At 50.4% G+C, this 25,173-nt stretch overlaps 2 protein-coding genes across 7 annotated transcripts in view; one reads left to right on the top strand and one right to left on the bottom strand.

Moving 5' to 3' along the window:
• lrrk2 (leucine-rich repeat kinase 2) overlaps positions 1–13,824 on the bottom strand; it is a 37,245-nt gene extending 23,421 nt beyond the window's left edge. The window contains exons 1-14 of the mRNA XM_079742636.1: positions 13,613–13,824; positions 13,122–13,207; positions 11,918–12,027; positions 10,970–11,058; positions 9,132–9,266; positions 7,783–7,917; positions 5,239–5,370; positions 4,055–4,174; positions 3,059–3,219; positions 2,620–2,699; positions 2,188–2,294; positions 1,908–2,037; positions 1,420–1,544; positions 612–739 (exon numbers count right to left, since the gene is read on the bottom strand). Of these exons, the coding sequence (XP_079598762.1) occupies positions 612–739; positions 1,420–1,544; positions 1,908–2,037; positions 2,188–2,294; positions 2,620–2,699; positions 3,059–3,219; positions 4,055–4,174; positions 5,239–5,370; positions 7,783–7,917; positions 9,132–9,266; positions 10,970–11,058; positions 11,918–12,027; positions 13,122–13,207; positions 13,613–13,820 (1,746 nt within the window). The 5' untranslated portion in view covers positions 13,821–13,824. The remainder of the gene's footprint in view (positions 1–611; positions 740–1,419; positions 1,545–1,907; positions 2,038–2,187; positions 2,295–2,619; positions 2,700–3,058; positions 3,220–4,054; positions 4,175–5,238; positions 5,371–7,782; positions 7,918–9,131; positions 9,267–10,969; positions 11,059–11,917; positions 12,028–13,121; positions 13,208–13,612) is intronic.
• Positions 13,825–14,001: 177 nt separating this feature from the next.
• On the top strand, positions 14,002–25,091 carry LOC307080065 (proton myo-inositol cotransporter-like). Of its 6 annotated transcripts, none has more exons than XM_079742644.1 (14): positions 14,090–14,100; positions 14,202–14,340; positions 14,866–14,945; positions 15,054–15,547; positions 16,373–16,532; positions 17,790–17,998; positions 18,546–18,654; positions 18,938–19,101; positions 19,700–19,814; positions 19,990–20,115; positions 20,559–20,677; positions 21,058–21,210; positions 22,572–22,729; positions 23,825–24,106. In XM_079742644.1, the coding sequence occupies exons 4-14, from the start codon at positions 15,094–15,096 to the stop codon at positions 23,927–23,929; spliced, it is 1,872 nt and encodes a 623-aa protein (XP_079598770.1). In that variant the 5' UTR covers positions 14,090–14,100; positions 14,202–14,340; positions 14,866–14,945; positions 15,054–15,093; the 3' UTR covers positions 23,930–24,106. The 6 variants fall into 6 exon arrangements, with proteins under 6 accessions (XP_079598767.1, XP_079598770.1, XP_079598769.1 ...); XM_079742643.1 differs by having other exon boundaries at positions 15,051–15,547; XM_079742641.1 differs by lacking the exon at positions 14,202–14,340 and having other exon boundaries at positions 14,002–14,100.
• Positions 25,092–25,173: the final 82 nt, after the last annotated feature.

Below are 25,173 nucleotides of genomic sequence, written 5' to 3'. Positions count from 1 at the left end.
ATACCATACTGAAAATTGCAACGCAGAACTTCGAAAGGCTCACGACTCCGTCGAAGTGTCTGCATGGTCACGGAGTTGGATAAACAGAGTACTATAACAGAATCCTAAGAGTTACATATAAATCCAAATTGACCAGATATTTAAGCATGTGTTGCAAGATGCAATATTAAGGCTATTTATGACAGTTTCTCGACAAAAATTGAAAATAAAAGTGATACCTCATTTATTACATTATTGGCAAAAAGTTACTATGTTATTGCCTCAACAACTTTATTACATTATTGGCAATTTATTACTTTATTGGCTTTATTACATTTAAATTATTACGTTATTGGCAGTTATTACGTTATTGGCCGTTGTTACATTATTGGATGCTACAACATCCTTATATGCTGTTGTTTCTCTTTCTGCTGACAAACTTATTACTTACATATTGCATGTCGCTTCTGATAAAAACGCCCTAAATGTAAATGTAATGGAGTTTGATGATCGACTATCGCTTTCTCTGAGCGATGGCGGCGTGACCCCTCCTACCCAATCAGGGTCCTTCAACACAAACACAGCGGTGGGGTCGAGGAGCGGCGAGGCCCGAGGACCTGAAGGGGGCCTACCCGGTTCAGGGCCTCCAGGAACACGGCGTGGGCGCCCTCCAGCACGCACTGGTTCTTCAGGACCCTCAGGGACAGGTCCACGGTGTCGGGGTCCCCCACCGAGACCCCGTCCTCTCGCAGGCTGCAGTCTGTGGGATGAGACCACACAGTCGGGACCAGGGCCAGAGGCAGGGTTTAGAAATGAGAGAGGCCCAGAATTCTTTCTCTTGATGGAGCTCATTTAAATGCATTTCTGGACAAGCAAAATTCATAGAAAAATGACTAGCACAAACAAAACGCAAGCGATAGACCACACACAAACTCAAATCTATCATTAAATGCATACAGAGGGACTTCAGCTGGAAAAAATACTTTTGTTAAAACATTATTATATTTTGTGTGTAATGTTGACAGCTTAGTTACCAGGCGACTAAACCCAGTAACCTCATCACCTCGAACACTAGCCTGTCCATGCCCTAGGGTCTCTCCTGGGCTCAGGGTACCAGGGGATCAGACCCAGACTCAGGGTACCTGGGGATCAGACTCAGGGTACCAGGGGATCAGACTCAGGGTACCTGGGGATCAGACTCAGGGTACCTGGGGATCAGACTCAGACTCAGGGTACCTGGGGATCAGACTCAGGGTACCTGGGGATCAGACTCAGGGTACCTGGGGATCAGACTCAGGGTACCTGGGGATCAGACTCAGGGTACCTGGGGATCAGACTCAGACTCAGGGTACCTGGGGATCAGACTCAGGGTACCTGGGGATCAGACTCAGGGTACCTGGGGATCAGACTCAGGGTACCTGGGGATCAGACTCAGGGTACCTGGGCAGAGGAACACCAGGCTGGCCTGCAGGGCCTCCAGCTGGACCTCGGGCTGGAAGTTGTGGAGCTTCATGGTCTTCAGGATCTGGGTCATGGCCATGTTCAGCTCGTCCAGGCTTGCCGTCCTGCACCGGGAGGAGGACCAGAGGTTCTGGTTTGGGCCAATCAAGACACTCGGGCCTCTGGGACCGGTCAGAATTCACCTGGACACCCCCACAACCCTCTTACACACGTATTGTATGTTGTATGTTCTGGCACTTAAAAACAGTACTTAGCATTGTGTAGCTTCTTATCCCAGCTGTCTTTGTTCTATTCGGGGAATGGGTTAACCTAGCAATAGTCAGTGCTTGGCACTTGTTTCTATGAACATCCTTACTGTATATTGTATATTGTTGTTTCTCCTTCGTCAGACAAATGTACTTATTGTAAGTCAAAATATCTAAACGCCCTGAATGTAAATGTCTCAGAAGAAGGACTGGGTGGTTCACCTCCCCTGGAAGAGCAGGGTCAGCAGTCGGCAGGCGCTGAGGCAGATCTCCTCCGACGCCGCGTGCCTCTTCATCATGTCCACCAGGTTCACGTGGAGGCCGTTGGACAGCAGCACCGAGCGCATCTTACCTGGGGTCACGGCCCGGGAGCACATGGTTAGTACAGCCAAGAGGAGTTCACAGGAGGTAAGAGGATGCTTCAGTAAACCCAGAGGGGAAGGTCCGGGGGTCAGAGCAGAAGGACGGGATGGTGGTAGAAGTTTTGAAAAATGCGGCTCACCGTCATGGGTGAGCAGCGAGGCCAGCGCTCCGCTGGCGGCGGCGAACACGCCCGGGGCGGATGAGTGCAGCAACATGGCCGCCATCAGCTGTCTGTGGACCGCAGGCCTGGAGACACATGACCAGGTATAGTGCAGTAAGTGGGTTAGTTCGCTTTTCTTTTCTCAGGCAGCACTTGAGAGAGTTTGCCATTTTTGTCGCAACAAAATTATTGATTGAATACTTTGATTGTTTGACAGTCATCTGAAAAGCCATCCGTTTAAAGCCTAAACGTAACTCTAACACAAAGTCACTCAAACACCCTCACATGAGAGTTTATTCTCAGGTTCCACTACATACAGGGTGTACAGAGAGGCGGGGCCCCGGGGAAGAGGCGGTGTTGGGGGTGTATAGGGAGGCGGGGCCCCGGGGAAGAGGCGGTGTTTGGGGGTACCTCTCCTCTCTCTCCTCCAGGGAGTAGTCCAGACCGGCGCCGTGGACCAGTAGACGGTGGACGGCCCTGCAGGCGGCCTCCTGTTGGGACCCAGAGATCAGCCACCAGACGAGGCAGGAGAACACATACGGACGCAGAGATCACCCACACGAGGCATGGAGAACATATACAGACCCAGCGATCATCACCAGACGAGACATGGAGTACACAGAGCCCAGAGATCACCCACCAAAAGTGGCCGGTGGTTAGAAAGCGCTCCATAAATGCAGTCCTTTTACCATTCCCCCTCTACCTCCAGAGGAATGGACGCCTTAGTGAGTGTTTGTGTGCGTTTGCCTCCCTCCCTTCCCAGGTATGAGTAGAATGTTAAGCCATATATTGTATAGTGCTTTGAGTGGCCACGGGTTAGAATAGTGCTGTATAAATGCAGTCCGTTTACCTGAACGTTGGGGTCTGCAGGGTGGAGATCCAGGGCGGAGCAGCACACCTCCATCCAGCCCAGACCCAGATCCCCAACCTCCTCCCTCCCCCGGTTCTCCTCCTCCTCGCCCTCCTCCAGGCCCTGAGCAGCCACCTCCTGGCTCTGTACGATGGTGCTGGCTGAGGGGAGGAGGAGGAGGAGGAGGGTAGAGGAGGAGGAGGAGGTGAACACTTCAAGACATAAACAAGTCAGTGGTCACAGTGAAGTTGTTCCATTGCTGGATTTCTTCCTTTCCCATGCTGCAGATCACTTTGCTGGAAAGCACCATATCTGATTTCACTAACGTAATAAATGGTTTTATTACGTTAGTTTATTTTCTAACCGTCCATTACACTGAGACATGTCAACCGCCCCTTGTTTGTCGCTGAGTTGTACACACCGCTTTCATCACCGAGGACATAATGTCCGGATTTGTGGTTTATTTTGATCTGGGCTTCACATCACGTCATGAGTTCCCCCGACAGGATATCCTGTCAGACCTGCACGACCCCCCCCTCCCCCTCAGTACTGGCACTGGTGATTCACTGCATACTATAACAACTGTATATTCCATAAATTGTATATTATACCAACTGTTTTCTTATAACAACTGTACATACATTTTCTGTGAGTGAGCGAGTGTGTGAGTGAGTGAGACAGTGAGTATTGTAGAGAGTGAGTGAGTGACTGAGGTAGTGAGTGAGTGAGTGAGTGAGTGACTGGGTGAGTTAGTGAGTGAGTGAATGAGTGAGTGATTGAGACAGTGAGAGAGGGTGTGAGTGACTGAGGTAGTGAGTGAGTGAGTGAGTGAGTGAGTGAGTGGGTGAGTGAGTGAGTGAGTGAGTGAGTGAGTGAGTGAGTGAGTGACTTGGTGGGTGAGTGAGTGAGTGAGTGACTGGCTGACTGGGTGAGTTAGTGAGTGAGTGAGGTAGTGAGTGACTTGGTGGGTGGGTGAGTGAGTGAGTGAGGTCTCACTGAGGTCGGCCAGGCAGGACAGGGCGGCAGCATTCAGCTCGGCGTTGTCGGGAAACGTCCGACACGCCCGGAACGCCGCCCTCTGGACCCCGTTCAGCACCAGGATGTTGTAGTAGCTCTCTGGAGGGGCGCACACACACACACACACACACACACACACACACACACACACTTTTAAAGAAACTAACATCAGTATGCAGCATGATAATAATAGATTGATAAAGACACTCTTAAGGCAAACAATCCAAGATCTGTGATCACAGATGCAGGTCAGCGTTGACGTTGTCCCCGGCAAGACTGGATGACCAAAACAACAAGCGTTCTCTAACATGCCTCCGGTGGAGAGGTTAGTGAGAGGTCAGTGAGAGGGGCGAATGGGTGAATTAAGAGGTGAGTGTGGGCTCTGCTTAGCCTGGTCCTACCAGACTCTCGTACTTCATTTCATTTGCACAGAGAGTCTGGCCGACTCAATTGACTAACGTTAACGCACTTGAAGGCAGGTGTCTGTTGAAGTTTAAAACTATTGGATCTGCCCAGTGCCACTCTGGATCTCCCATAACCAATCGCTAACGTTTGGCCGGGGATCACGTTGTAAACCCTTCCAGGCTTTCTCAGAGGGCAGCGATCATATAACCGCTGTGACTCGGAGTCCACCTAACACATTCGTCACTGAACACATTCTAGAACTTTTCTTAAAGTCTTCTACCAGTTTACCCCCTCTAAGATATTATTACAGCGGAGTACCCCCTTCCCCGGCGCAAAACATTTTTGGGAGAAAAATACTCACAATTGAGTGAGGAACATGGGCTTGTGCTTCATGCAACTGTTGGCTTTTTCTCCCCACAAAAGAAGTACAACGCCAGGGGAGGGTCAGAGCAGGTAGAGGTGATTAACCGGAAGGTTGCTAGTTTGATCCCCAGCTCCTTCTAGCTGACTGTCTCTGAGCAGGGCACCTCACACTTAGTGCTCCCGACGAACTGGCTGTCGCCTTACGTGGTTGACACCACCGTTGGTGTGTGAATGTGTGTGAACTGGACCAGCTGATCCATCCATTATTCGCATGGGTAGACACGCCCACACATCACTATAGGATCGATTTTGAAACGGCCAATCACATCACACCTTGAGAATGTGCACGGTAGAACTGTTCCAAACAGGACGACCTTTGACCCCCTAGGCCGTACCTGATGTTAACCTCCTGAAGAGGCGGCAGCTGGCCTCCTGTAGGTCCTCAGTGTCCGGGAAGGCGTCCATGGCGGCGATGAGAGAGCTGTAAACCCGGGCGCCGCCGGACATCAGCATTTCGACATTACTGGCTGCACAAGCACACGCACACACAAAGAAACACACACATGCGCACGCACACATGCACACGCACACACACGCATACGCAAAGAAACACACACAGGCACAAAGAAACACACAGGGTTACAAAGGATGTTTACTTATTTCAGCATGATGTTTGTTTAATGCGGCATCACTGATAGTTCTCATAAGATAGATAGTTCTCATAAGATAGACAGACAGACAGACAGACAGACAGACAGACAGACAGACAGACGATATATATCATATATATATATGACAACGTTGACAACACATGATATAACGTTATAATTAATAAAGCTCGTCAGAATTAAGCTCAATATTATTAAAGGAGACATATTATGGTGTTTTCCCAAAAGTAAACACAGTATTTGCGTTCCAGACAACATGTTTTCTAAGCTGTTTGCTGGAAATAGCTTTTAGTAAAAAAAATCTCCCCTACCGCTATTCCCCTCTGTTTCAATCCCTTCAGAATGCGCTGTTTCGGATGTCTGTAGCTTTAATGCAAATGAGCTGCTGCCCATTGACCAATAAGCTGTCAGACTGAACCACAGCATGGAGGAGAAGGGATTGTTGCCGTTTGCGGAATCCTGGAGCTCTATATCTATATAATATAATATAATAATAATAATAATAATAATAATATTATATATGGGTATTTATATAATATTATATCTAATATCACGGCCAAATCTATGTGCGCCTCTGATGATATTATGAATCATAAAGACTGCGTCTGACGTCTCTGGTACTTCCACAACAAGTAAAGACTCGTAGTGGGGGATATCTCGACCATGGTTGAGAAGAATTTGGAGAAAGGAACCTGGGCCTTGACTCTCTGAAGTCCATGAACCGCGACATTGAGGAGAAAGGGATTGTACTCCGGGAGCTGAGCTGCCAGCTTCGGCGGCAGTTCAGCTCCCGGAGTACACCCGCCGGCAGGGATAGCTCGGCAGCAGTCCGGCAGCTCAGCTCCGGGAGTACAATCCTTTTCTCCTCCATGTCTCCTCCTCCGGACTGCCGCCAAAGCTTCGGCGGCAGCTCCAGCGGGGGGAATTCGGCGGCAGTCCGGCAGAGAAAGGGATAGTACTCCCGGAGCTGAGCTACCGGGCTGCAGCCGAGTTCCCCCCGGAGCTGCTCGTCTGTTGGTCCACAAAATCGTAGCTATGCTCTGATTGGAGGGGAGTGGGGAAGTGGGAGGTAATATTCAAGTGTGCCCCCTTCCTACCTAGGAGGGGGCGCCGAAACTGACTCGCTTGTTTGGTAACTGTAGGCGGGGTACTCTCAGAAATGCATATCTCACTCACAAAATCATGTACAGACTTTTCTCAAAGTTTGTATGCGTGTGGGAGCACCAGAGACCCAAAACAACACCCCAAATCCCATTAAAGTGTTGTTTTCGTTAATATGTCCCCTTTAATATTGCAAAAGTCCAATTTGTCCTGTTGGAGTAATTTAATAATATTGGCACATTGGCAACATGTTGCTAAATCCTAAAAATACAAAAAAAACAAAAAGATCCTCCAAGTAACTTTCTAATCACATTGCCCGTCGCCCCCCTTATCTCTGGCCCTCATCGGGCAGATAATGTCATTAAGAAGCCGGACGACCGCAGTGTTCGTATCTGACAGACCTCTTTGCTGTGGGGCCGGACAGACAAACGTCTTATCGCTAATTAACAATGATTCTGAGTAGAGGGCACAACACACACAGTCCAGTGTTTGCACCACTAGCCTACTGGGTATTCCTGACCAGCGCCACAAATAGAATCAGAGGAAACTACCAGCGAACATACACGTGGGTCCCATTGAATCAACCATTAAAAGTGTTCATTAAGTCTCTTTGTACCAACTCTTAGTTACGGCGCATCACAAATAGCTACTCATAATACTTATATAAACACTTATATTTAGACTATAAATACTCAAGAACACCCAGAATACTAAAAACAAGGAGACCAAAGTAGCAGAATACATTTACCTTTAGGGCATTCAGCAGACACTTTGCGACTTACAGTAAGCATATTTGTCAGAAGAAAGAGAAACAACAATATATCGCTGTCGGTAAAGTATGGATGTTCATAGAACCAAGTGCCAAACACTAACAATAAGTAGGTTAACCCATTCAACGTATACAACAGAGATAGCTAGGATAAGATGCTACACCATGCCAAGTACTATTTTAAGTGCTTTTGTAACATCGGAACTAGAAACAATTCATTGCGAAACCTTCTCCATCATTTGTTGAAATTCTTCTTTAGACCTTTCCGCAAGTTTACATTTTTTGCATACTATTGTGTACAAATTAAAAAGAGTTTTCCAAAATTTCCAAAATGTGCGAAAAGACAAAAAAAGTGTGGAAAAGCTTTGAGGGGTGGGTGTTGGGTCAGGGTCTGGTCTTACCAGGTCCAGCCAGGGGGATCAGGACCCTGATGGCCTGCAGGAGCAGGTCTGGTCTGACCCGGGACCCCTGGAGGATCGCCAGGACCACCAGGTGATCCTGGGTCTCAACAAACTCCACAAGGTGGTCATCACTCACTGCATGGGGGGGGGGGGATACAGAGGATGGGAGGGAGGGGGGAGGGAGAGGGAGAAAGACAGCGAGAGGGAGAGGGTGGGAGGGAGAGGGAGAGGGCGAGAGGGAGGGAGACACAGAGAGAGGGACGGAGGGAGAGGGAGATGGGGAGGGAGAGGGGGACAGAGAGAGAGGGATGGAGGGAGGGGGAGATGGGGAGGGAGACACAGAGAGAGGGACGGAGCGAGGGGGAGATGGGGAGGGAGAGGGGGACAGAGAGAGAGGGGCGGAGGGAGGGGGAGATGGGGAGGGAGAGGGGGACAGAGAGAGAGGGATGGAGGGAGGGGGAGATGGGGAGGGAGAGGGGGACAGAGAGAGAGGGGCGGAGGGAGGGGGAGATGGGGAGGGAGACACAGAGAGAGGGACGGAGGGAGGGGGAGATGGGGAGGGAGAGGGGGACAGAGAGAGAGGGGCGGAGGGAGGGGGAGATGGGGAGGGAGACACAGAGAGAGGGACGGAGGGAGGGGGAGATGGGGAGGGAGAGGGGGACAGAGAGAGAGGGGCGGAGGGAGGGGGAGATGGGGAGGGAGACACAGAGAGAGGGACGGAGGGAGGGGGAGATGGGGAGGGAGAGGGGGACAGAGAGAGAGGGGCGGAGGGAGGGGGAGATGGGGAGGGAGACACAGAGAGAGGGACGGAGGGAGGGGGAGATGGGGAGGGAGAGGGGGACAGAGAGAGAGGGATGGAGGGAGGGGGAGATGGGGAGGGAGAGGGGGACAGAGAGAGAGGGATGGAGGGAGGGGGAGATGGGGAGGGAGACACAGAGAGAGGGACGGAGGGAGGGGGAGATGGGGAGGGAGAGGGGGACAGAGAGAGAGGGACGGAGGGAGGGGGAGATGGGGAGGGAGAGGGGGACAGAGAGAGAGAGACAAAAAGCAGGAGGGAAAGAGAAAGTGAGATAGAGACACATATCCCTTGTATTTTATATGTCTTCTTTTAATATTTGTAATTATTTACATAAAGTAAGATCTTTTTTTTTCATGTCGAAAACGATATTTGTGATTTAATTGTCGAGAGGGTGAGAGAGAGAGAGAGAGAGAGAGCAGTAGAGCAAGCGAGAGTAAGAGAAAGTGAGCGAGACGGAGAGAGAGAGAGACAGAGCTAGAGAGAGGGACAGAGACTAGTAGAGAGAGCGAGAGACAGACAGAGTGAGTGAGTGAGAGGGAGTGTGTGTTACCTCTCTCCAAGAGGAGCTGCAGGGAGGCACAGCCCTGCAGCAGCACCTCCTCGCTGGAGGAGAACCTCCTCATGGCCTCAACCAGCAGACCGAACACCTCCTCCTCCTCCTCCAACACCAGGAGGGGCAGCACGTCTACACACACACACACACACACCATGTCAGTGGTACATACACAAACGCACACACACACACACCCACACACACACGTCAGTTGTAGACGCACACACCATGTCAGAGGCACACACACACACACACACACACACACACACACACACACACACACACACACACACACACACACACACAGGAATCAGGCGGTGTTACGCCCCTCTACACCCCACTGGCCTTGCCGTGGCAGTGCAATGGTCTTAGGGTGGTGCAGGGGCACAATCAAGTTAAACGTGCACACTTAAGCCTCAGAAGGGGGCTTGCTTTCTGTGTTTGTCCCTGTTCTGTTGGCATGTCTCAGCCCATGCTCAGGGGTGCTGCATCAGTGGAGCTGATTAGGAGCACCTGGACCGCTCGTCAAAACCGGAGTTAAAAGCGACAGATTCCCCTTTCCATGGGAATGCTTTTGGTCATGGGACTGCTGGCTGGTCGTGCCACCTCTCTGGGATTTGTCTTGTCTTTATGTTTTGGACTTTGTTGTATATATTAATGTTGTGTCCTTTTCATATGTTTATGTAAATAAATCCCACTGGTTGGGTTTTTGTGAAAGGTGTCATTTGATATTTGGGGTCAAGGGTGGTTTGTTAGCCCCAGTAGGGCCAACTAGAGGTGGGGCGTAACAGGCGGCACTGGGGCCGTGTTGACCGAGGCGTTGGACCTGACTTCCTGACCCACTGAAAACCTGCCACGCCCCTAACTAAACAGGCCACGCCCCTAACTAAACAGACCACGCCCCTAACTAAACAGACGGCAAGCAAGAAGTACTGGTTATGCACCTCCCTGTGTCGAGGGAGGAGCAGGGAGGAGGGAGGGGGGGAAGGGGGAAGGAGGGGAGGTGAGGAGAGAGGGAGGAGGGGAAGAGGGAGGGGGAGGGAGAAGGGAGGAAGGAGGGGAGGATGGAGGACCATTTGACTGTAGACCTAATATAATCAACAGCAATTTGTGGGAGATTTTCATATCCAACAAGTTATGTATGAAGAACAGGATCATTTAAGGCCTAAAGTGTCATCCCTTAAGTCATAGTGAGGACTGTGGATTCCTGGGGCTGAAGCCATTGAACAGGGAGGGCCGTCATTAAGGACTAAACTGGAAATTGACTACCAGAGTAACCATAGCAGCGTGTACTACTAATAGTCTCACAAATCAGACTTTAGTCTTATCATCTAGATTCTGATAGAAGGACTCAGATCAGGCTGAACGGGCGGTTTGCTTTCTGCTGCTTCTTATTTATTTTATAAATATGCTTTTATATATATATATATTCTGCTGGATCAGAGGTTCTGCTGTAACACAGAAGGTCTGCTGGATCCCAGATTAAACCATAGTAACGACACAAGTCTGCTTCCCCACTTTCTTGAATGTTGTTGGTAAAGTGACTCAAAAGATAAAGCATAGTTCAACATGCCATGGGACATTGACATTCTTCCGTTGTTAGTTTATCACAGGTGTGTGTGTATAGGCTATAGGTATGTGTGTGTGTAGATAGTAGGCAGTGATTATATTGTCCGAACCAATTCAAAAAGGTCAGTTATTTTGGGAATAAAACGGTCGACAATGGGAGACGAAAATAGTTCACACACACGCACACACACACACACACACGCACACACACACACACACACACACACACACGCACGCACACACACACACACACACACACGACTCACCTTGCCCCAGCAGTAGAGCCAGGGCCCGCAGACCCACCATGGTCACCCTGACGTCGCTGCTGTACAGAGACAGCACCTTCAGCAGCAGCCTGCAGACAGGCCGGAGCGCGTGAGAGACTCCTCCACCCAGCCACACCAGCCATGTTTAGGAAGGTGCTTAAAAGGCCAGTGAACCACCCTAATGTACGCACTTATTTTATGTTGTACGTTGTGGCACTTAAAAATAGTACTCTGTGTAGCATCTTATCCTAGCTATCTTTGTTGTATACGGGGAATGGGATAACCTAGTGATTGTTAGTGCTTGGCACTTGGTTCTATGAACATCATTACTGTACCCACAGTGATAAATTGTTGTTTCTCTTTCTTCTGACGCATGTACTTATTGCAAGACACTTTGGAAAAAAGCGTCTGCTAAATGCTCTTAATGTAAATGTAAGCCAAACTTGTGTTCATTTAATAACTTCTTAGTATGTCCTCAATGTAGTGATCTATGCCATTTTGTCACTGCTTTAACTGCTTTAATAAAACCACAACTCAGAAGAGACAGGTGTAGTTTGTGAACATTCGACTCGGCTCGAGCACTAGACCCGTTAGTTTGGTGACGTTGAAGGAACGCAAAGAGGCTATGCTAATGCCACGGTGTGTGTGTGTGTGTGTGTGTGTGTGTGTGTGTGTGTGTGTGTGTGTGTGTGTGTGTGTGTGTGTGTGTGTGTGTGTGTGTGTGTGTGTGTGTGTGTGTGTGTGTGTGTGTGTGTGTGTGTGTGTGGAACCATGGGGATAACACACCCCACTTCCTTCTTTGAACTCTTACAACACGTTCAAACCGAAACAGGGAGAGAAATGCACCAGGCCATTATAATGAATACCCTGTCATCATAAAATGAGGGTCAAATGAGTATCAAGCCCTAACAGATGATCCAGGGTTAGTATAGAGCAGGCTCCACTTACTGGTGCACAGCAAGTACCTCCCATTCTCGGGCCTCTTCCAGTGAGCACGTTAACTGGTCCAGCGTCCTGGGCCGGATCTCGATCAGACGGCACAGCAGGGACCAGCCTACCTGGAGAGGAGACAGCCGGTTGAGTTAAAGCCCATAAACGGCCTGATAAAGACATACAGGTGTAGGCTCTACACCGGTAGAGACTACCGGTGTAGAGCCTTAACCAGTAACCTACCGGCCAGTCACTTGTAATTCACACTACACTCATCACTGGTTTCATTGTGCAGCTATTTCTGCATACATTATATGGTTACATTATGTTATGATTGTATGTCAACAGTTTACTGTACAGTAATCATTAGAATTATACTAATAATATAATTATCGTCGGTATTTGCGTACCTTTATGTGATTTACGGGGGGGGGGGGGGGGGGGGGGGCGGCGAACAAGACCACACCACAGATGAATATGTGCTGTATATGATCACCTGAGCGCGTGCACACTTACACGTGATGTCACATGACGTGACGCAGCGTGAAGCAGCGTGTAAACGTGCACTCGCTCAGACGCTCCACTTCCCAGTCTCGCCATGTGCACTGAGGAGGCTCAGCTGACACAGGCCAGCTCTTAAAGTGGCTTGGGACGCCTTGTTAACCTTCAGCAGGATTGTTAAAGGTTAACGAGGGATGATGATTCAGTCCTTTTGAGAAGTTAATAATCCATAACCCTAACTCCGCCCATTTGGCTCTGCTGTGGTCACCACTTGTTTTCCAGGCAGGGGCGTGTCGAGCAGGAGAGGCATTCCCAGGCAGGGGCATGTTGACGAGGAGGGCCATTCCCAGGCAGGGGCGTGTCCACCAGGAGGGGCCCATGTGGGGAAAAGCTCTGGATGGCCTATGTCTCCCCCCAAAGACTGGATTTGTCAGCCCAAATAAATGTGGCAGTGGATCGATTCTGATTGACAGTTGACGTTACTGTCAAAAGAAACTGTCAAAACCTATGTTGAACAACACAACATGTGATATAATTGTTTTTTCATTGTAGAGTGATTGTCAATTTTGTTCAATGTTATTGGATAATACTCCTGGGCCAGCCGGACTAAACTAGCCTGGAGTCTCGTTCCAGACCGAAGCGACAGTCAATCCGAGGCTCTTTAGGTATTGACTAAAATATTAAATAATCCTAAAGGGCCAATATGTCTTTGTATCTTTACCTGCTGGACTCCTTTGCTGTCGATGTAGGTGGACAGCACCAGCATCAGAGGGACGTGGACGTCTTTGTCTTCAAACAGCTCTGCTGCTGCAGAGACCACACAGAAAAAAAGAGGACTTCAGCTAGGCTGGGACCCCTACAACCCCTAAAACCCCTACCATAACCCCTACCTAACCAGAACCAGAAACAAAGGGCAGAGGACATCGATGGGGAGGAGACCTCTCTGCTCTCCGTCCCCATGCTGAGGCTTATTATGGTTATTAAGGTACACTTTAAGAGAAGCGTGCAACTGAGAACAAAGAACTGGAACTTATGAAAACAGAAGGGGAAATAATAAATGTCTTTCAGAGACGTAGATATATTTAGATGTGTTTAAAAACAGAATATTCAACAGTCACGCGTATCATCTCCTACATCCTTTAGTTTGAGCTCTCTATAAACGTATGCACAACTTATACACACACTTATAAATCAGTAGAGTAGTAGTCCTACCATCGTCCGTGTGCGCGTGGAACAGCAGATCCTGGATGATCTGGATCAGCGTCATCAGCTGCCTGTCCTCCTGCACGTTGCTCAGCCGGACCACCAGCTTCTTGATGCTCTCCTCCAGGTCCTCTTTGTCCACCATGGTGTCCCAGGGTGTCAGCTCAGCTAGTCCGGAGAACTGATCATCCGGTGGCCCACATGAGGCTCGAGTCATGCGGCATCAACTCACGATTTGCTGCCGCTCTGCAGCGCCAAAGGACGGCTACAGAGACGCATCACAGCGGGAGACCAACACGGGGAGAAAAGACCATGTGGGGTGCAGCCGGACGTCAAAACAAACATGTTCCCTTTCTCTTTCTGAGGGGACGGACGGACGTGCGTTCACCGTGACGTGTGTTGCTTCCTCCCGTCTGTCATATGACTTCTCTGGGACTTCAGGACTTCAGTCTGAAATCTCCCGTCCGAGGAGAGGCGAGCAGGGATCAGCGAACAAAGTAAGAAGAGACGCTTTATGTTGTTGTTTTGTTACTTTGATGAACAGCTCACGCCACTATTGGAGTTAATTCTAAAGTTTTACCGGTTGTCTCCCCTTTAGTGTCCGCGGTCGCTTTGGGAACTGATAGGAAGTGGAGGTTTGATGAGGACAGGATCTACGTGTTTTACTTTACGGCAGTCCGCAGCCATCTGGTGCATGCAGGCTCCCATCAACACCATCATAACCAGTATACCAGCAGGTCGGGGTGACGTGCACCAGTGGCGATCGATCCAAGTTGGGATATCGATTAGCAAAAATGGGCGTCGAGACGGTTGAAGACGAACAGTGTTGGTGTTATTAAGTTTAACGACTGGTTGTACGGGGAGAGTGAATGGTTAGATGGACTGTAGCACTGGGTTGGAGTTCAAACGACGAGACAAGTTGTCAATAATAACAACAATCCTCGAGGGGGGTCACCTGTTGAACGCGACACGCCCCCGTGTATCGCTATTGGCTAGCCTTACTAGACTTAGGGAGTTGTAGCGTTATCCCGGTTTACCGCCGCGCCGCTTCCGGTTCTGTACTTAACAGTCTGGAGCGACCATAATTACAACACAATAGGGAGAATAAATTTGAATTTTGAATTGACTGTGACAAATTTATGTCAGAAACATGTAACAGACATGTCTCTCTCGCTCTCTCACTCGCCTCTCGAAGCTATATGCATCTCAAAGTCCCGCCCCCTCTCTCACCGATAACGCTAATTTGCTGTATCTCGTTCCAGGCGGTCCGTCGTAACACGAGAACGCCTGGCTGGAACAAGACTAGCCAGACAAGAAGCAGCGACGTGATTTAATTTCCCTGGTATGTCACAGAAAACCCTCACCGCTTTCGGATCAGACACCAAACCGTCCGCCGAGAACCGGACACCCAGGGTGTAACCGACGCTCCTCTCTTTCGCATGTCCAGCAGTAAGCACCATGACCCCTCGCTGCGCCGCCTAACCAGACCCATGGGGGACGGGGAGAAGAAAGCGACCGACGATGGAGAACGGAGCCTCATCAGCCCCCAACTGGATGGAGTCCCGGTCACCGCTTATGGTACCGACCTCCAGGACCCGGACGCAGCCCGACCCCCTACGCCGGGGTTCGTGTACGTATTGACGTTCTTCTCCGCCCTCGGGGGCTTCATCTTCGGCTACGACACGGGGGTGGTGTCCGGGGCCATGCTGCTGCTGAAGAGAGAGATGCACCTGGACGCCCTTTGGCAGGAGCTGGTGGTGTCTAGCACCGTGGGGGCCGCGGCGCTCTCCGCCCTAATGGGGGGTTTCCTGAATGGGTTGTTGGGCCGCCGGATCTGCATCCTATTGGCCAGCGGCATCTTCACCGTCGGCGGAGTTGTCCTGGGCGCCGCGCCGGATAAGATTACCCTTCTCCTAGGAAGGATCATCGTTGGCTTGGGTATAGGTACGTTTTCTGGTTCTGTTGTCTGTGCATTTTTCATAGTGTTTGAGCTTTTATTAAAGTATTTATATGTAGGCTAGTGTGAAAGTGTTTGAATATACTAGAGTGGTTCCACACCTTGGTGTCGCAACCCCAATGGGGCTCCCCTGATACGGGTCGCAGGAGATGTCTGACATAAACTGATGTTTGAGTATCCTTTTGATGATTTAGCGTCATGTTTATGAATGCCCTGCCTGATGATTCGAAGCCTAACCAAATCACTTAGATCCTGGCCAGAGAGGTTGGGGTCACCATAGACACTACACAGATCAGAACATGTAAACAGAGGAAAGTTATCTTATCAAGTCTATTTTATCTAGCCCCTTATCACCGTGTCTCAAGGGGCTTCACATGCCGCGTTATACAGACCCCCTTATCTCAGGATTAAACCTAAAGGGCGAGGAAAACTCCTCAAATGATCCAGGAAGAAACGTATAGCGACCCAGAAGAGCGACCCCTTCGTTCCAGGGTCATTAGGGGGCTGTAGGGGCTGGTGGGGCAGACATGACGGTGTGTATAAGTAGTAGTGGTAGTGATGGTGTTTATAGGTAGTAGTGTTAGTGATGGTGTTTATAGGTAGTGGTGTTAGTGATGGTGTATAGGTAGTGGTGGTAGTGATGGTGTTTATAAGTAGTAGTGACAGTGTCAATACGTAGTAGTAGTGATAGTGTTAGTAATGAACAGAGCTCTGTGTCATGTATCTACTCGATGTTGATGATGATGATAATGATGATGAGGAGGATGATGATGATGATGCTGATGATGATGATGATGTGGGCTGTGTGCTAGGGCTGGCCTCCATGACGGTCCCGGTGTACATCGCGGAGGTGGCCCCCCCCCACCTCAGGGGCCAGCTGGTCACCCTCAACGCGCTCTTCATCACCGGGGGCCAGTTCAGCGCCAGCATGGTGGACGGGGCCTTCAGCTACCTGGAGAAGGACGGCTGGAGGTACAGGAAGGATATCATCTTCTCTCTCGTTTGTGTGTGTGCGCACCACACCCCTATAATTAGACCGTTTACCGCTTCTCTTTGTCTTTCTGTGCTGCAGCTCGTTCTCGCGCGTTCTCTCTCGGTCTCTCTCTCTCTCTCTCTCTCTTTCTCTCTCTCAGTCTCTCTCTCTCTCTCTCTCTCTCTCTCTCTTCTACTACTACTACATTGGTTTACATCTTGAAGAGCCCTAGAGTTATATTTAAATTTCCCAGAGGATGTGGTTTAGGCTCAGACCGCCTCGTGACACCGTCCGCATATTCAAATTAATATCTGGCCTCGTCTGGGCACCCATCTTCATAACCATTCAGAATGCTGATCCAACTCTCTGCGCTGTTGCAGAATTTGTTTAGATGTCCAGCAGAATATGCTCTTGGGAAGCCTTCTGTGCAGATCTGGGTAGCTCTGTCGATCGCTGCCCTTTTATTGGCCATCGCTTCCAAGTCCGGCTCTCAGACAGCGGGACTCCTTGATCGACAAAATCCATTTCAGACAAGCTGGTTGAACACAAGTATTTGCTGACAAAAGCAGCAACGTCAGTGTAGACTTAGCTGTGTAGTCTACAGTCCAGTCCATGATAGGGACGACCAATACTGCCTCTGGATAACACACCAGCCCCATCACAGGGGACCTACAGGGCAAAGGTCAGACAGTGATTAGCAGTACACAATGAGGGTCACGTTGTGAGACCGTGGCCTGTCTCTCTGACCAGCAAACCCCAGGTCAGAGAGACAGGCAGGGCTCCAGCCAGCAGCACTCCCCAGGTCAGAGAGACAGGCCGTCAGAGAGACAGGCCGTCAGAGAGACAGGCAGGGCTCCAGCCAGCAGCAGTCCCCAGGTCAGAGAGACAGGCAGTCCCCAGGTCAGAGGGACAGGCAGTCCCCAGGTCAGAGAGACAGGCAGTCCCCAGGTCAGAGGGACAGGCAGTCTCCAGCCAGTCCGTGCTCTGATCTGATCCTGGGTCAGGAGACGACCCTGTTCAGGTCTCCTTCTGATCTTAATCTCTGCTCCTCTCCTCTCTTCATCCTCTATTTCTTTCTCCTTATGGTCTCTCTTTCCCTCACTGGCTCTCCCCCTCTTCCAACACCACCATCAACCATATCCACCACCACCATCAACACCACCCAACACACCACCACTACCTCTCCTCCCCAACACCACCTCTCCAACACCATCCAACACCCCACCACCTCCACCTCCACCCTCTCCCCCCACCAGGTACATGCTGGGTCTGTCGGTGGTCCCGGCCCTGCTCCAGTTCGGGGGGTTCCTTTTCCTCCCAGAGAGCCCCCGCTGGCTGCTGCAGAAGGGGCGGGGCCAGGAGAGCCGCGTGGTGCTGCAGCGAATCAGAGGGGGGCGGGGCGTGGACCAGGAGTACGACACCATAAGGACCAGCGTGGAGGAGGAAGAGAAGCAAGCGGGTGGAGGTAAGGACATCTTATACACAACGACAGCTCCATCTGTACATCCAGGACTTTATCTGTTCTACTGTTTTAAAACCACACTCTGTACAGGGGCTTTTATTTTGGAGGGAACGTTTCCTGTCTAGGTGTCATTTTGCTATAAATTTGATCTCAGCATGATCTCGCCATGATCTTAGCATCATTTTAGCATGATCTTAGCATTGTCTTAGCATGGTCTTAGCATGGGCTAAGCATCATCTTAGCATCATCTTAGCTTGATCTTAGTATGGTCTTAGCATGATCTTGGCATCATCTTAGAATCATCCCTACAGTTCCTGGTTAAGTAATGCTTTGACGTTGTTCCTCTGTGTTTAATGTGACCCCGCTGTGACGATTTATAAGCCAATAAATTAGCAGGTTGAGTACAAGCCGTTTAAAAACCTATCCACTTGTGACTGGTTGGTGACCCTGGAGTTCATCCGGCCGTCAGAACAGAGGTGTCCTGTACTGCCCAATCAGAGGCCCAGGGAGGCCTCGAGGTAACAGGGACTTCCTGTGCTACTTCCTGCAGGGGGCCTGGTGATCTGGCGTATCCTATGCCACGCCCCCACACGCCGGGCCCTGGTGGTGGGGTGTGGGATGCAGATGTTCCAGCAGCTGTGTGGGGTCAACACTATCATGTAGGGGACACGCACACAAACACACTCACGCACGCAAACACACACATGCACGCACTCTAACACGCACGCACGCACGCGCAAACACACGCAGATGCAGAGATGTGATCAAGTAAATAAATGTTTTATTTGTATGGTGATGAACTATGGATTTAGGAAGATAGTTTTTTACAACATGTAGGCTCCTCTAGATGGTGGTTCTGTCCTTGTTTGGCAGAAGAAGTCTAAGGTTATATACGTTTTAGATAAGAATAGTATAACTAGTATTCCTGTCCGAATGACCCAGGTACTACAGCGCCACCATCCTGCAGATGGCGGGGGTGCGAGACATCAAGCAGGCCATCTGGTTGTCCGCGGCAACCGCGGCCACCAACTTCCTGTTCACGCTGGTGGGGGTGTGGCTTGTGGAGCGGATGGGCCGGCGCCGGCTGTCCCTGTGGAGCATGCTGGGTAGGCGTCGCCATGGTCACCTCCATCGCCCGGAGCGACTCAGTACCTCAATACCACTTGTTACCCATAATGCACCAGGGATTATGTGTACAACTGATGTGCATTCCCATGATGCACGGCGGTTCTCATTGTCATCGGATTCATCCAATAGGGACAGTCCTAGTATTGTACCTGTATTGTCACAGGATGACAGTACTAATACTAGTACTACTACTAGTACTGTCACCCTTTGACAGCTCGACCATAAATACCCTGCACTCTAGTGCTAGTACTGCTACTACTACTATGGAACTACAAAACTATTACTACTGCTACTACTTGTATACTACTACTACTATTACTATATTATTACTTCTACTGCTACTACTATATTACTTCTACTATTACTATATTACTACTACTACATTCCTTATACGACTATATTACTTCTACTTCTACTACTAATTATTACTACTAGTACTGTATTTGTTCTACTTCTAAACTGAGCAGAGGTCTTATTAAGAGAGGACGTTTTTGTTAAGAGAGAGTGAATGTGTGTGTGTGTGTGTGTGTGTGTGTGTGTGTGTGTGTGTGTGTGTGTGTGTGTGTGTGTGTCCAGGTACGGCCCTCAGTCTAGGAGTGCTGGCCCTGGGTTTTCTGCTCACCGCTGAGAACTCGCCTCCAGTCACCTCGCACCCGCTCAACCTGCCCAACAACACCTGCACCCACTATGGGTTAGACCACAAACACAGACACACACACACACACACACACACACCCTAATTCAATTGTTCAAAAGGGGAACTGAAGGAATGTAGATGATGTTAATTGGGGGGGGGGGGGGGGTGTGGATGAGATGTTCATGTGATCGGTTTAACGGACCGGAGGGTTTGGTGTTCCTCGCCCCAGGACCTGTGAGGCCTGCATGCTGGACCCGGCCTGCGGGTTCTGCTACCGGGAGAACTCCACCTCCCTGTACGCCTCCACCTGCCTGCCTGCTGACCCCGCCTCCTCGGACCAGGCCGCCTGGGGCAGGTGCGTGTGTGTGTTTGTTTGTGTGTGTGTGTGTGTGTGTGTGTGTGTGTGTGTGTGTGTATGCACGTTCATACTTCTTTCTTTGTGTTTATGTGTGCACTTCTTTAGTTGTGTGTGTGTGTGTGTGCGCTTCTTTGTGTGTGTGTGTGTGTGTGTGTGTGTGTGTGTGTGTGTGTGTGTGTGTGTGAACGTGCTTCTTTCTTTGTGTGTGTGTGCGTGCTTCTGTGTGTGTGTGTGTGTGTGTGTGCATGTGCCACGTCTTTGTGTTTTAACTCTTATTGATCCTGCTGTGACCCCTGTCTTCCTGTGTGTGTGTGTGTGTGTGTGTGTGTGTGTGTGTGTGTGTGTGTGTGTGTGTGTGTGTGTGTGTGTGTGTGTGTGTGTGTGTGTGTGTGTGTGTGTGTGTGTGTGTGTGTGTGTGTGTGTGTGTGATGACCCTGCAGCTGCTCCAACCAGACAGCAGGGGGCGACGGATCCTTCTGGGCCTACAACTACTGCCCCACGTCCTACTCCTGGGTGGTCCTGCTGGGCCTCATCCTCTACCTGGCCTCCTTCGCCCCAGGTCCAAGTCCCCCCTCTCCTAGTGTTCTCCTTGGCTCCAGGTCCCACTCAGCTCACTCCTGGTGGTCTCATACCTGGTGGTCTCACTCCTAGTGGTCACCTCAGTTAGTGTCTCCTGGGAGGGTGATGAGGCCTGAACGATTCTGTCTCAATATGTGTGTGTGTGTGTGTGTGTGTGTGTGTGTGTGTGTGTGTGTGTGTGTGTGTGTCCGCGTGTCCATGTGTGTGTGTGTGTTTGTGTGTGATTGCGTGTGTGTTTGCGTGTGTGTGTGTGTCTGCGTGTGTGTGTGTATGTGTGTGTGCGTGTGTGTGTGTGTTTCTGTGTGATTGCGTGTGTGTGTGCGTGTGTGTGCGTGCGTGTGTGTGTGTGTGTGTGTGTAGGCATGGGCCCCATGCCGTGGACGGTGAACTCTGAGATCTACCCCCTGTGGGCGCGCAGCACGGGCAACGCAGTCTCGGCCGGGGTCAACTGGATCTGCAACGTCCTGGTGTCCCTCAGCTTCCTGCACATGGCCCAGGCCCTCACCTACTACGGTAGGCTGCCAGGGGGTCCCTCCTCCTCCTCCTCCTCTTCCTCACCCTCCCTGTCTCCTCCTCTTCCCTACTCCGCTCATTCCTCCTCCCTCTCTCTATCTCCCTTGCCTCTCTCTCCCTTCCCCCTCTCTCTCTCTCCCTTCCCCCCCCCCCCCTCTCTATCTTTCTCTTTCTTCCTTTCTTTTTTTGTATATACGACCGCCGTAGCCGTCAGACTAGGATATTGAGTAATACCACGTACTGTGTTGGTGGTACAGAGGCGTGTTCTTCATCCTGTGTTGTGTTACATTGTGTTGTGTTGTGTTGCGGTACCAGGGGCGTTCTCTTTGTACACGGGGGGTCTCCCTCCTGGGGGTGCTCTGTCTCCTGTGTTGTGTTGTGTTGTGATGTGTTACATTGTGTTGTGTTATGTTGTTCTACATTATGTTGTGTGGTGTTGCGGTACCAGGAGCCCTCACAGTGTACGCGGTGGTCTCCCTGCTGGTCTTCTCATGTTGTGTTGTGGTACATTATGTTGTGTTGCGGTACCAGGAGCCTTCACAGTGTACGCGGTGGTCTCCCTGCTGGTCTTCTCATGTTGTGTTGTGGTACATTATGTTGTGTTGCGGTACCAGGAGCCTTCACAGTGTACGCGGTGGTCTCCCTGCTGGTCTTCTCATGTTGTGTTGTGGTACATTATGTTGTGTTGCGGTACCAGGAGCCTTCACAGTGTACGCGGTGGTCTCCCTGCTGGTCTTCTCATGTTGTGTTGTGGTACATTATGTTGTGTTGCGGTACCAGGAGCCTTGACAGTGTACGCGGTGGTCTCCCTGCTGGTCTTCTCATGTTGTGTTGTGGTACATTATGTTGTGTTGCGGTACCAGGAGCCTTCACAGTGTACGCGGTGGTCTCCCTGCTGGTCTTCTCATGTTGTGTTGTGGTACATTATGTTGTGTTGCGGTACCAGGAGCCTTCACAGTGTACGCGGTGGTCTCCCTGCTGGTCTTCTCATGTTGTGTTGTGGTACATTATGTTGTGTTGCGGTACCAGGAGCCTTCACAGTGTACGCGGTGGTCTCCCTGCTGGTCTTCTCATGTTGTGTTGTGGTACATTATGTTGTGTTGCGGTACCAGGAGCCTTCACAGTGTACGCGGTGGTCTCCCTGCTGGTCTTCTCATGTTGTGTTGTGGTACATTATGTTGTGTTGCGGTACCAGGAGCCTTCACAGTGTACGCGGTGGTCTCCCTGCTGGTCTTCTCATGTTGTGTTGTGGTACATTATGTTGTGTTGCGGTACCAGGAGCCTTCACAGTGTACGCGGTGGTCTCCCTGCTGGTCTTCTCATGTTGTGTTGTGGTACATTATGTTGTGTTGCGGTACCAGGAGCCTTCACAGTGTACGCGGTGGTCTCCCTGCTGGGGGTGCTCTTCCTCCTTGGCTGCCTGCCCGAGACGCAGGGCCTGCCGCTGGAGGAGATTGAGGTCCTGTTTGCCGGCCCGCTCTGCTCCGGCGGCGGCGGCGGCGGCGTCCGCTACACCCGGGTAACGAGCAGCGACCGGCCGCCCTGCTCAGACGAGGAGCAGTCGGACACGGACTAGAACTCAACTAGACCGGGACTAGGCCTGGACTAGGCCTGGACTAGGCCGGGACTAGGCCTGGACTAGACCGGGACTAGGCCTGGACGAGACCGGGACTAGGCCTGGACTAGGCCTGGACTAGACCGGGACTAGGCCTGGACTAGGCTGCTGGTGGAGGGACGCTCTCTGGTTTCTACTCTGTGCCTTCTCTCTGTTTTGTTTTTTCGTGTTTTGGGAAAAACGTTTTAAAGTGATGGACCACAGAATTCGTTCCTGTTCCTTCAAGCCGATGGAATCGGTAGAATCTATCACATGGCCACGCACAAGACCAATCACGTCACAGCGACGGCACAGCTAAATGAAGCATCAGACTTTGAGGGGGGGGGAGAATCCAGACCAGAAAATCCTACACTTTTACGTGTATATTTTTAAATACTCGTTAACAATTCCAAAGTATTCTGTGAATATCCAGGTTCCATCACTTTAACGAGTCGGCTAATCATGGCTGTAGAAGGGTGAGAGACACAAGTTGATTACAATTGAGTATTTATTTATTTAATGTCTTAATTCATTCCAATGGTGACATGAAACCAACAATCAATCAAAGTTTGATTTCGATAGCAATTTGTTCATTCCACTAACCCTGTTGTTGTTGGTTTGATGTGTTTCAAAAACGGTGGACATTATGTTATTAATGTAATAACATACATTGTGGTCCCCCATTATGGGGACCACAGGTGTCCAGGAGGTCTTTCTTGGTGATGATGAACTTCACAAACTGGGATCTCAGCTTCCTCTCCTCCGTGTTCTACCTCTCCTCCTTATTCCATCAAACAGTTTTTGGGTGTTTTGGAAACGTAAGACCACCAGGGTCTTGGTCCTAACCGGGCTGGTGCCATGTGGACTGAGTAGACCCTGCTGTGGGTCCACCAGGGTCCTGGTCCTAACCGGGTGGGGGGCCATGTGGACTGGGTAGGTCCACCAGCGCCGGGGTCTAACTCTGCCTAGCAGCCCATACTGATGGCCTCATTTTGAAACGTCTGAACCCTTCGTTTTTAGCCCGACCTGTCTGAGCCAGGTGTGGCTCCGTCCGGAGCGGTGGGGTTTGACGGGTCCGTCGCCTACATCACCGTAAGTCTCTTTCCGGAGCGGGGGTCCTCGTAGCCCATAATACTATCAGGGGAAAGCCATTCAAGAGCTCCTTGTTCAAGTCACTTTTATTTGTATAGCCCTTAATCACCGGTACAGTCTCAAAGGTCTTCAAAGGCTGTGTATTTATGACCCCCCCCCACCCCGTCCCTAGCCCCCCCTAGAGGGCAATAAAAAACTCCTTTACCTTGTTCCGCTTCCACAGCTCCGATAGGGTGATCCTCAGCTGCAGAAGACCTCCCCCCCCCCAGGACCTGCTCTGAGGGGGTCTACACCAGGTCTCCACCGGCTGAATAGTGCAGGTGTACTTCACCTTTCATCATTTTTCTTCTCCTGACAGAACTGGTTTGATGGTCCTGTTTGATGGTACGGACAATATTTGCCTTGTGCATCTTGAGGGACAAAGAGCGCCTGAGCTTCTGAGTGGGACCAGAAGGTCTGAACCTCCCTAGACCCACACATTGCCTCCACAGGTCTCAGCATGTTCTGGGTTCTGCATTCAGCGCTCGGCCACCAGAAGACTGGAGGGGCCGCAGACTCTCTCTCTGCTCCAGAGGGAACCCGAACTTGGTTCTTGAACACGGACAATGTCTTTGCACTTTAACACTTAAGGTGGCCTTGTATTTGTATGAATCCATTTTTATACTTCTCTTGGACTGTCGTTTGTTTTATCACTGTCATTGTTCGTATGTTAACTTACAATTAATAATTATAGAAGTACTTGAAATAACTTATAATGCGTACTAATTCTGAATGGTATCTTGGTGTAGGGGGATATTCTCACTGCCTGGTTTTGGTTCCAATGTTGGATCAATGGCACAACTTTTCATATTATTATGATATAATAATATCCAAATATTGTAACTTATTCTTTCAAATAAAAATGATGATCCAAAACTACAACTCCCAGCAGCACCTTTAACAAGATTGATGGAGCGTGTAGAGTGGATCCAACAGCCTACCAGTCGGTATGTTCCGCTGGTAGGCACATCAGCCTACCAGTTGGTACGGTCCACTGGTATGCACATCAGCCTACCAGTTGGTACGGTCCAGGAGGCTGGTAGGCTGCTATCCCAGTCTCCTCCTGGGTCGATGTATCCACTCGTCCCTCTGGCTCTCTGATACTTGTCATCTTTACGACGGTCTGTAAGTGATCTTCCGTCCCGGCTCCACTGCCCTCGTCGTATTTATTTATGCTCCCTGATCACATGAGGTGGTGGTAGGCCGAACAGACTTCTAATGGGGGCTTCAGCAGCGAC

This window comes from Pollachius pollachius (assembly GCF_949987615.1).
Source record: "Pollachius pollachius genome assembly, chromosome: 9".
NCBI lineage: Eukaryota > Metazoa > Chordata > Actinopteri > Gadiformes > Gadidae > Pollachius > Pollachius pollachius.
The sequence above is the reverse complement of the archived record's forward strand: the minus strand, read 5'-3'. Positions and strand labels throughout refer to the sequence as shown.

Excerpts from the sequence above, each read along its gene's own strand:
- LOC307080065 (XM_079742639.1), top strand. The coding sequence starts at position 15,043 with ATGTCCAGCAGTAAGCACCATGACCCCTCGCTGCGCCGCCTAACCAGA. Across the intron at positions 18,655-18,937 it reads TGTGGGGTCAACACTATCAT|GTACTACAGCGCCACCATCC; the intron begins GTAGGGGACACG and ends CGAATGACCCAG. Across the intron at positions 21,211-22,571 it reads CCAGGCCCTCACCTACTACG|GAGCCTTCACAGTGTACGCG; the intron begins GTAGGCTGCCAG and ends TTGCGGTACCAG.